The 12,579-nt window shown below is 32.6% G+C and overlaps 1 protein-coding gene across 2 annotated transcripts in view; it reads left to right on the plus strand.

Annotated features, from left to right (window-relative positions):
- Positions 1–12,579, plus strand: part of gabrz (gamma-aminobutyric acid type A receptor subunit zeta) — a 50,819-nt gene that overhangs the window by 20,221 nt on the left and 18,019 nt on the right. For both annotated transcript variants that reach the window (XR_015503508.1, NM_001114742.3), the window contains 3 exon segments: positions 6,479–6,579; positions 6,843–6,910; positions 8,655–8,872. Coding sequence is in view for 1 of the 2 variants with exons in the window: in NM_001114742.3 (NP_001108214.2) it covers positions 6,479–6,579; positions 6,843–6,910; positions 8,655–8,872 (387 nt within the window). In the remaining variant the exon portion in view is untranslated.

Below are 12,579 nucleotides of genomic sequence, written 5' to 3' on the forward strand. Positions count from 1 at the left end.
GTTTTAAACATTAGTAACAGTTTAATGAGAGTAACAATAGAGACATCATGTCAGTGACCTGAAGCTCTCCGTCTGTCTTCCAAACTCTCTCTCTCCGTGTCTCTCACCATCTGTCTCACTTCCTCTCATTTGATCTTTCCCAGTCGTTTTCTGTCTTTCTCCGTTATACAAGTTTGTGCGCTCAATTTGGACGTCACACAGGTGGCAATCCAAGCTCATACCTGCATACAGTAGAATATGAAAGCTTCGCATGAGTGTTGTTTTTTTGAGGCTAACAGTGTTGAAATTAGACACAAGCTTGGTTTCCATCACGGATGTGTGCAAATATTTTCTAAATGTCAAATGCAAATGAAATGCAAAATGATGGTGTTTTCGTTCATTGATAATCTGTGATTTAATCAATGTCTTTTTTGCAATACGTCATTTCCAAAATGCTGATGAAGATTTTTTGGTAGGTTTAAATATATTGCAGCACTCGCATCAGCCATTATTTTAAACAAACAAGATATAGTGATGTCATTCAAGCATTAATGGCAAGGAAAGCCACATTTTCTGGCTGTCTTGAAGGTTATATAGCACTATTTTATGGAGGATCTGTAGATTTTCTGGCCAGTTTTTACAAATAAATGCATAGCCATATCTTTAAGGAATGATTATGAATGAATAAATGAATGATATGGAAAAAAACTATCTCATTTAAGTATAAAATTTGCAAAGTTTATGACTTTTATGAAGTTTTCATTCCATAGGCATAAGTAGGCCCAAATGGAAACTGCACGACAGAAATACAAAGATTTCCACAGATGTTTACCAAATCATTGAGTCTACTTGTTTACTTGTAAATGAATTAATTTAAGTAAAATTATTGTCATGTTCATGAAAATGTTCATATGATTTATGCACGATACAGTTAATAAAGTAATATTTTCTGTCTTTTAGTAGATATATTATATGAGAGACTTTGTTTACCAAATAAGTGGATTTAATTGGCTTTGCATTATACACATGAAATAAAATAAAATATTATTTTTTATTTTATATATGAAGTTTTTAGTTACGATACTCCCGAAATCATTTTGCGTAAATCCTTCAACTCTTTAAACAAAACTCTGTGCACAAATAGCAAGACATGTCTGCAGATTCTGTCTGGCCATAGACATAAGCATGTACATTTAAAGCAATAGACTGTTTGATAACTACATAATATCATATTGTTCAAATGTTTGAGCTCAGTGTGATGTCACAGCCTTTTATCATTATCACATGACCTTTACATCGGATCACTCCCATTCATTTTCCATTCAGACCTGAATTATGTTCCAAGTTTCAGGAAAAATGTAGAAGTACATTTTTCTTCTTCTTAAAGCTTCTATAAATTAGACTAAATTAAAATTATTTAAAAACATGTCAACATTCTTTGATAAATTGACAGTCAAAGTCAAAAACTGCAAAAACAACATACCAACATGAAACAAAAAATAAAATATTACACTTCACATGAAATTTCTTTTGACAAGTTTCTTCTTCTTAGAAACTTGAAAATTATAACATTTAACTAAAATTATAATGGACTCAATTTAAACTAAATAAAATGTCATTTAAAGCTTGCAATTCTACAATTAATTTTTAACTTTATAAATGGAATCCTTTTTCTATACAATGTATGAAATATTGTCAAACATATCAATAAATGTCGATAAAACCATTGAAAATGGTGCTTACTTCTGTGTTTGGAACAAAGTGCCGCCATGCCTCTCTTTAGCATAGTTTATATGATTACATAATTTACATAAATACATAGTGTACATAATTTATAGTGTACACAATACATACACTCTCAGAAATAAAGGTACAAAATTCACCACTTGGGCGATAGCTTTTCAGAAGGTATACTTTTATACTTATCAGGTCCACATTAGTACCTTAAAGTTACATATTTATACCTAAAAAGGTACAAATGTTTACCTCTTAGGACCTTAAAGGTACAAAAGCATACACTAAAGGTAAAAAAAATTTATTTTAAGGCCAAAATATGCACTTTTTAAAAAAGGTACCACCCTAGTTTTTGTGTGTAGTGTGTAGTGTACTACAACGTGCAGAGCCTAACTGCCATTTGATTATATGACAAATGTCTAATATCAAGGCAGCAAGGTTTAGGTGAAATGCTTTGGTAGCAAAAAAATATGACCTGTCACCTGAAATGTAATTTATGCATGGTCTGAAAGGGTAAAAGTAGAGAATAATGTGATTTCTGTCATGCTGTAAAAGTCTATAAAAACAGAACACAACAAAACACAATCTGTTAAAGTCAATAAGGCTATAATTAAACCAAAAATACAGACAAAGAGTAGTTTATAAAATTAAATAGAGTAGAAAAAGTATAAAAATATAAATAGCCCTCAGAGTCTATTGTTATAAGCTGATTTGTTGCTCATTTCAGGTTGTAATTTTTTATTATAAATTATTTGAACATATTTTACTATTTCTAAAACAATATATTGCTTCAAATGACCAAAAATAATTAAAAGCCACATTAACACTTCAGATTTACATAATTTCAACATGAAAGGCTGTCAGAGTATAAACCAATGTCTCATAATGCAGTTAAAACATTAAATAAACTAAAACCACCCATGAATATGGTGGTACTATTAATTAAGTGAGCGTCCAATTAGCTATAATGACGACATCACGCAAGCTGCATAAACACCTCAAACCTAAATGTGATCTGAATATAAGTATAAATCAGCATCTCTTAACAATAAATCATCAAGTCTAATCTACATTTTGAATTCCAGACTTTCACAATGGACTCAGACTTTGGCCCTGTATGTATTTATAGAAGACAAATATTATAGGCAGGGGCGATGTCTGAAGAAATCTGAGATCTGCCGCATTGAGCAGCAGCAAAAATCCATGTGTACCTCCGTCCCCCTGGTGAATCTGGCCTACAGTACTTGTTTCTCTCCATTCTAGAATATTTATGAGGATATTGTGTAGCGTCAACCAAGCAGGTTTTTTTATTTATTTATTTATTTTCCTCAGACATCTCTTGAAGTATTTTCAACACGTGCTGCAGTGCTCTATGGGATTGTTATCCTGAAGCTGAATAATATCTGAAGCTCACGGGTCTTTTACACTGTAGAAACAGAGACTCCGCTCAGCAGGAAAGAAACGCAGTCGCTTCTACCATCACTGAGGGCCTTTAAATCACACACACACACACACATACACACCGCTTTCAGTAGCAGTGCTTTAATGAGAGAGGAGATGAAACCTAAAAATACAGTGTTTTTCAAATCTAGGTCATAAGTTATTGGCAATTAAAATCTGCATGATCAAAACATGCCTTGGCTCGGTCGAGGTAACATTGCTTTTCTGCTTGTATTTTGCACTTCTGGGGTGGTGCTATGCGTTATGTTTGTGTGTTTTGAGCAGGGGTGTGAAATACTTGAGCTGTTTTTATTTGATTGCTGTACTCAAGTATTAATCTATAGGTATTCAGTTGTATTTGTATTACAATTATACTGTACATTTTTCTCCTTACAATTTTTTCTTGTTACAATTTAACACTTTCTGTTTATTCATTTTATGGACACTAAATATGGGAAGACTTAGTATTTGTAAGTTTTCTCCTCAATTGCAATTAAATGCAATTAAAATAAATGTAAAGTCAGTGGAAATGCTCCGGGTGTGTCTTGATTTAGACCAGAGGTACAAAAAACATTTTTTTTAAAGGGCTAAAAACCAAACCTGACTGAGGGCTGTGGGCCGAAGGTACATTAAAGTTTCAATGTGTAATCTTCTAATTTATTTCTTAATATTTAAAAATAACAAGAAAACATTGCTTCAAATTATATTAACGGATGCAGTGTAATAAGTGTATTAAAAATGTTTTTTAATAAATTATTACAGCCGAAACATAAGCAATACCATTAATACAATGGAGTTCAATGCTGAATAAACTATGCTGCATCTGCCTTTGCCTTGATGTGCTCGCCGATGTCTTGTGCATGGCCTTATATCTGTCGAGTGACAGTATTTACATTTTAAAAAATCTGATGAATTTACAAAACTATAGAAAATACAAAACAAACAAAAGGTTAAATTACATTCAAAAGTATGATATTTGTCAAAGATATTCACCCCAATCACCAAACTTATCATTCTCACTCTCTTCTCAGATAGGATGGCGGGCCAAATCAAAGGTTACCCTGGGCCAACTTTGGCCCACAGGCTTTAGTTTGCATCTCTGATTTAGGCTAAATCCCAATTCTATTTTTGTACCCCTTCCCCTCGGCCCATGAAACAGAGTGTGAAGGGGAGGGGTTTCAAATTTTACCCCTAAGAAATGGGACAGCACTACAACACCTGCACAGGTCTTCATATGTCATGCTAATCTCTTGCTTCATATGCTTTAGTTATTCCAGTTGTTTTATGTTTTGGTATTTATCTTCAGGAAGTCACTGGAGGCAACGATATCATGTTATAATGATATAATGTGGCAATAAGATCGTAACTGTATACTGAGCATTTACACCCTGGCCTATTTCTCTAAACACAAGAAAACAACATTAACATTATAGCAGACACTGTAAAAAGCTAATTCCCGGTCACCAGACTTTTCTGACAGGGAATTTGCGTGTTATCGAGTGACAGATGTAAAAGTATGTTGTGGGACTGCTATACAGGAGTTATTATTATGGATTATAGATTGCAAAATTTAGCGTTTTTTTTATTTTTTGGAGGATGACAGCAAAACAGGCACAATGTTATGAATATATTAAAAGATATGCTTGTTTATTGTAAAAATGTATAATAATAACAAACAGTAATAATTTGTACATCTCCTTTATTCCGTGTGCAACAATGCTGCTGTTGTAGCCCGTGTATTCTGGGAAATTTTTCTACCCATTGGTTTCGAATGTGGTCCTGGAAAATCTCTGTTTCGAGGGCTATCTAGCCCTTCCCCTGAGCCTTATGCCCAAGAAAATTAGCACACCCCTACCACTTCACATGAACGTGCATGAAATGAGGTGTGGGGGTAAGGGGAAGGGCTAAGGGGTAAAATTGGGATTGGGCCATAGACAGGCCTCTCTTGTAACGCATGTAAAGTAAAAACTAAGTAAGTTAAGTTTCCATAGCTGGAAATCTTGTTTAGCATATTGACAGAATGTGCAGGAGTGAGTGCTATTAAAATCCAGCAATGAGAATTTTTAATTCTCAGTTAAATTGTGTGTGGAAAAGTATAATTAATAATATTTGATGGCTTGGTTTTTTGTTTTTATGAAATGTAATAAATATGAAAAAATAAATATTTAAGAAAGTATTCTATTTTAAATTGGTTGTAAATCAACAGTGTTATGGGTGGAAAAGGTTATTACAATTAAATATTGATTATTATATATTGAGGCTTTAGTTTATTATCACTTTAAGGGCTGTATTTTTGTCCTCCACTCTGCTGCATTTTAATTGCTGTTGTATGTATTAATAGATGTTTTTGACCTTTGCTAATGCATTTTGTTTTGTTTTGCTCTTTTAACCAATATTTTATGTTGGTTAAATATGAAAACTTGGTTAAATATTTAGTAGTCTGTTGACAACTTACTTTTAGATTTTTATTCAGCTTTCCATTGGATGATGATTCAATTTAAGTGAAAAATAATTATTTTAAAACGTTTTTAATATGGTAACACTTTACAATAGGTTTGCATTTTTAAATGTATTTACTAACATGAACAAACAACAAACAACATACAACTGAAGTAAAAAATTTAAGCTTTTCTGTGGATTTTTCTGCCTTTTTTAAATGTTTCCCAAATTATGTTTAACAGAGCAAGGCATTTTTTAAAGACATTCAAGACATTTCCTATACTTTTTTTTTTCTGGAGAAAGCCTTTTTTTTATTTCGGCAAGAATAAAAGCTGTTTTTAATAATAGTAATAATAATAAAAATAAGGTCAATATTTATAAATTTGAAATATATTATAATTTAAGAGGGCTCATAGTTCTGACTTCAACTGTGTATGTATATATATATATATATATATATATATATATATATATATATATATATATATATATATATATATATATATATTACAGTATTTATTCATCCTTGTTAACTTTATTGAAGTTTTCCCTTACAATGTTCTGTAATGCTTATTGCATTAACTAATATTAACAAGGAATAGTAAATGTTGAACTTGCTTTACAATTATTGATTATTATTAATTGATGTAAATAAATGCATTAACTAACATTAACTATTGAAACCTTATTGTAAAGTGTGACCTTTAGACAAGTTAAAGAACAATTTAAAGTTGTACTTTCTTCATTCTTATTCAACTAAATACTTTTTTATTCAGTAAAACTTACAATCAGTATCTGTACTTTCACTTCAGCATAATTTACTTATAAGTACTGCAGTATAAGTACTTTTTACAGCTCAGGTTTTGTGTCTTTTTTTCTGTTTCAGGATCATGGATGGCTCTGTTGCGAACACTGAGGAGATCTTGCCCCCCACCATTCAGAAACTGATGAAGGGATACAACAAGTACCTTAGGCCATTCTTCGGCAGTACGACGAACAAAGCTTTTACATTTACACTATTATCTTTACATAAGTGGATTTTTATCTTCTCTTAAAGTCCTGTCATCATCAACGACTGCAATTAAAACAAATGTAAAGTCAGCGGAAACGCTCCGGGCTTGTGTTGATGCAGTCCGCTCTTGTAACGCATGTAAATTAAGAACTTTTTCTGCTGTCTTTCTCTGTTAGCAGTGTTGTTGCTTTATAGTAAATGGAGCGTGTGTTGCTTTGTATTTTGTTTTTCTCTTCAGATGGCCCTGTTACTGTGGGAATGAGTCTGGATATCGCCAGCATAGACACAATATCAGAAATCAACATGGTAGGATGATTTCATAAACCACAAGCATCTAAATATAGGTTATTGATTACTGAAGCACTGCTTTCTGTGAATGTTTTGCAAATATGCAACTAATGTGAATGTTTTGCATATATGCAACTAATATAAAGGCAGTGTTGCATATATGCAAAACATTCACATTAGTTGCATTGTACAGTGTTAGGGAAAGTTACTTTTGAAAGTAATCGATTACAATATTGAGTTACTTCCCAAAAAATTAACTAGTTGCGTTACTTAGTTACTTTTTATGGTAAATAATGCATTGCGTTACTTTTGGGTTACTTTTGCATTACTTTTATGACCTGGCTGAGGCTTGATCTCTTTCAGAACTTTTTTTAATAGAGGAGCTCTGCAATTAACAACACACTATAACCTTTATTTATCTTTAAAAAAAAATAATAATAAAAATAAAAATAAAATATAAATTTTAGGATACTTTTATCTCAGAACTTCCTGACCCCAGAGCTCTAAATACCCTATATACAGATTATTGAGTATTTAAAGCACCGTGTTAGCTATACTATTTGTCTTATCACTGTCCATTGAAACAGTCCCCTTCTCCCTTTCTTCGATGCGTTTAAAATAATGAACACATTCTCTCATTGACTGCGTGATTCATTGTGACCTAAATATTAATCAATTTAAAATTTTTAGCAATTTTTAGCAATTAAAAACTCATTAATTAAACTAAAACGTAACTTGCATTACATTTTCAAAAAAGTAACACATATTATTACCTATTTTTTTATAGCAATGCGCTACTTAACTCATTACTTAGAAAAGTAATACTATTAACTCACGTAACTTGTACTGCGTTACCCCCAACACTGTTTTTACATCATAACTATGACCAGACAGAATCTGTTGACATTTTTTGCTATTTCCCTAAAGGATTTTGTAAAAAAAAAAAAAAAATCTGCAGATTTATGCTGAATGATTTAAGGAGTATCATAAATAAAAACTTAATATATGAAATAAAAAATGAAACCTTTTTAACTTTTATTTAATGTTTACAATGCTAATCAAATTAGATCCACTTATTTTGTAAACAAAGCAAGTCTCATATAATTTGTCTTCTAAAAGGCAGAAAATACTACATCATAAAATGTGTTGCAAATAAATCCTGTGAACATTTTAAGATCACTATTATTATATCACAATAATATTAATGGAATTATTTTAAAAACTCAATAAATATAAATTTACACACATTTACACAAGTAAATAAAACTGTGGAAATCTGCGGATTTCTTTGCACGTAGATTCTGTATGAGCCTAATATAACATAATATAATATAATATAATATAATATAATATAATATAATATAATATAATATAATATAATATAATATAATATAATATAATATAATATAATATAATATAATATAATATAATATAATACAACATAATATAAAGATTAAATAACCTATATTTATTTATCTGTGGACATATACACCACACACATTTTTTGCTAAGCACCAGAAAAACATCTAAACTAATTTTGATCTCCCAAGAGAAGAGGTTTGCATGTAGAAGTCTTTTTCCTTATACGAACTGCATTTGAGTGTAGGTTTTTAATCTCAGTAGATCAAGACAAAAATGAGTGTCAGATCACTGGCCCATATTTCAAAGGGCCTCTTTGATCTTTGGTCAGAGTTGTATAAGAGCTGAGTGCATGATGTAAATGTAAGCTTGTGTCGCTGCTGAAACACACATCTCTCTTCAGGATTACACTGCTACCATCTTCCTTCGTCAGCGCTGGACTGACGAACGCTTGTGTTTCGATGGCAATAAGAGCTTGAGTCTGGATGGGAGGCTGGTTGAGCTCCTCTGGGTCCCCGATACGTTCATTGTGGATTCCAAGAAATCCTTCCTGCACGACATCACTGTCGAAAACAGACTGATCCGGATATTCCCCAATGGGACCGTCCTGTATGCCCTCAGGTAGTGAGATGTCATTCACATTCACTCCTCAAGCAGATGCTACTGGGCTTCTACTATAGGAAAGAGCTCACTGTTGAAGCACTGACCGCAGGGTTAATATAGAGTGCCCTCCACTAATATTAACCAGAAAAAAACTCCAGAACTACACTCCAGAAAAAAAACTACATTTATTTAAACTTTAGCTCAAAATATGAAGAGAAATACTGTATTTGTTTACAGTTATTGGCAAGGCTATGCATTTATATGAGGTAAATATTTTTAAAATTATTTTGGAATTGATGTTATGCTTTTATTTGGTGCATCTTGGTGATTAGGAACAGAAATGCATATAATCATTAGCTCCTTTTTCACAAGGGTTGTACAAATTATGATGATGATGATGATGATTATTATTATTATTATAACATTTATTTTACCTTAAATTAATTTTTAGGATACATTGAGATTAAAAATCTCTTTACAAGAGCGTCCTGGCCAAGATTAGGCAGTATACATGTCACATGGGTCAAACAGAGAACAATCAAAAAACAATTAACAGCATGAATTGCACAGACAAACAAATTTTTCAATTCTATCATTCAATTAATCAATTCTATTAATTCTATTAATCAATTTCTTAACCATTTATACTCTTTTTAAAAGCATTTAGTAAAATCAGTTCTTTAAGCCACAACTTTGTTGCAATGCAAAAGGTGCTGCGCATTTAAAAGCCTTAATCCACACTTTAGAAACAGACAGTAAATAAATATCCTGTGACCAAAGGCCATAGCTAAGGACAGTTTTTTTTACAGATGTAATTCTGGAGATATAATGGTAGTAAATATAGATTTGTAAACAAAGATATGCAAATGCTTGACCCTTTGAATGGGCAAAGCAGACCTACAGTATACAACACACAATGATGAGTAAGGGATTTAAAATTAGTTGTAAATCTTAGTGCATCATGGTAAACCGTATCCAGTGCAGGTGAAATGAGGTAAAACGAAGGCCAAAGTTACACCAAAACATGACTGGCATTTACAGCAAAGTTACACTTTAGCTTCACTAAATGGAAAGTGGCTAATAATAATGGCAAAACACACACGCAAAAAACAAAAAAACAAAAAAACATTAGGGCAATAGTTAACCTGTTATAGGGAACTGGAGGTGATATGAAACATCTGGAAGATGTATATCTGTCTTTCCCAACCCACTGTTATTTCAAATGTTACAAATTAAATAAAAAATCCTTAACCAAAAAGAAGTTAAACCAAAAACATAAGATGACAGGGATTAAAAAAACATAATCCCTGGTGCCCCAGCGCTCTTTCTTCTGAAATATAAACCAAAACCCATGAGAATTAATAAGAAAATATTATTTATTTATAGAAAAAAAAAAACATCGGGAGGGGTTGAGCCAAAATAAATGAAAATAAACCAAAGTAGCTAAGAAAACTTCCCTGGAAAATAAATAAGAAAATAAAATACAGTAAACCTTCCTCGCTACTAACAACACAGGAGAAAACGAAAATAATAAACAGAAGGCACTAAACCTCCCTACCATTCTCCAAGCCAGACAGGGAGTCAGAAAACAGTGTTTCTTTGGTTGAAATGTCACATCTGCATCTCATAAAACAGCAACAAGAGACATCAGCAACAATCACTCGTTTTTCATCGTTCAACATCTTCACAAAGAATAACGAGCGGGGAATCGAGAAAGAGTGGGGAGCTGAGGAATCCATGTTCTCTGGTGTTTTAAATATGGCCGCCACCAATCCAAGCGCCAATAACAATCCGTTATAATCTGTTGCATCTGCAAATAATGGAGAGCAAGAGAGAGAAAGAAAGAGAAAGAAAAACACCACACTCTCTCTCTCTCTCTCTACCTACAACTACTCGTAACACAAGTGATCAAAAAATCTCCAAGAATATAGCTGGAGAGTTGTTAATTAGTTAAATGTTAGATCTTTGGGTCAGAAAAGGCATCTTTACACAGCAAAGGTGGCACAGGAACCAAACCTGAATGTGCATAAATGTATAAAAATTTGAATTAATCAGCATAGAATCTTTACACTGAATTCCGAGCAGACACAGACCCAATTTAGGGCCTTAAATAGTCTGTGTAAACATGGCTTAAGTCTCCAAAAATGCAATTTGAAATAACCTACATTACACTGTAAAAAGCAATTAGTTCCTTTAATACTTTTTTAGTGAGTAAACCCCTTGTTTACTTTTAAAGTTCACTTTTATTTATTCCTTATCCTTTTAAATTATTCCCTATAAAATCAACTATTAGTTCAACTAAACATTTATTGGATTAAAATAAACCTTAAATAAATGTAAACTTGTACTTGCTTTTTTAACCTTAATTAAATATCTCTTTTGCACGATATCTTACACAGTATACTGTATTATGTGAAGCAATTGTACAGTCTGTCTTAGATTATGTGTATAGTTTACTATTTGTTGCAACACAGGCTCATTGTAAAAACATACTCCTGTATACATTGCTGGAGAGCACGAATTATGTAGCCAGACTTACGTATGGCTGTTTCTTTTCATGCTACCAGCTGACCGCTTACCTCCATATAGCCAGCTTTTCTGCTGTTACCAGTTTGCCCAGTAGCTTGCCACATACATCGGCGGGCTTTAGATGCAGAGAGGAGTTGACCGCGAAGACAAGTTAGAGTCTGGTGAAAAACGATTCCAGAAAGCAGGTAAAACAAAAACAAAAGGCAAAACATAAAATAAAATAAACAAGTTATGGTAAGATTGGAAAACGTGGTAAAAACCAGGCGAACACAAAGGCTTTTCTTTTCTTTTTTTTTCAAAAGCTTTTCTTGCTTTTGAAAACACTGCCGATTGAGTTTAGGAAAAAGGGTTATCGAGTCAGTTGGTGCTTTTAAAAATACTATCGGTTGGGTTTAGGGAAGGGGTGGGTGGGGGTATTGCTCAAACAGTCAATCAGTCGGCAGCGGCCTCTGGTGGATTTATGAGAGAATAGCTGGCATAAATGGCACTCTTGAGAAAATGTGGTATCTGAAAAAGCATACACAGTGGCCTCTGGTGAATTCACGAAAACAAAAAATGCAAAAAAATAAACAACAACAAAAAAAAAAAACTCCTGGGACATATTTCGCAATGTCCAGAAATGTATACAGGGGTACGTATCTTTAAGAAGCCTGGGTTGATCTATTATATATGTATATAAAAAAAAAATAAATAAATAAAAAATAAAAATAAAACCTCCTGGGATGTATTTTGCAATGTATAGAAATGTATACAGGGGTACGTATCAATAAGGAGCCAGGGTTGATTTATCATATATGTATAGTTAGATTCCTGCTTCAGTATGTTAGCTATGTATAGGTTTAAATAATTGCATTTTTACAGTGTTCTACAAAAACAAAATGCAGTGTTTTGTGGAAAATTTAGTAAAAACAATAAAGGTCAAACAAAAGACACTTCTTTACAGCTTTTTCTTTCCTTATATTTACTATTGCTGCCAATATTAACAGAGGGCATTTATAGGGCATGAGAGGACAACTAAAAATGGATGCGATATGGGCCAGTGGAAGAGTTCAAATGCTGGAAAACAGAGTAAGAACAGAGGCGGTGGTGGCAGGGGACGCAGAGCCTGTGTGCAGATGGGCAGCTGGCATCAGAAATTAAGCTTGAATGTAGCATCCATAAACAGTGAGCTCATTTCCAGTGTTATATAAGCAGTC

The sequence above is a fragment of the Danio rerio genome, chromosome 12 (genome assembly GCF_052040795.2).
Source record: "Danio rerio strain M-AB ecotype USA chromosome 12, GRCz13ab, whole genome shotgun sequence".
Lineage (NCBI taxonomy): Eukaryota > Metazoa > Chordata > Actinopteri > Cypriniformes > Danionidae > Danio > Danio rerio.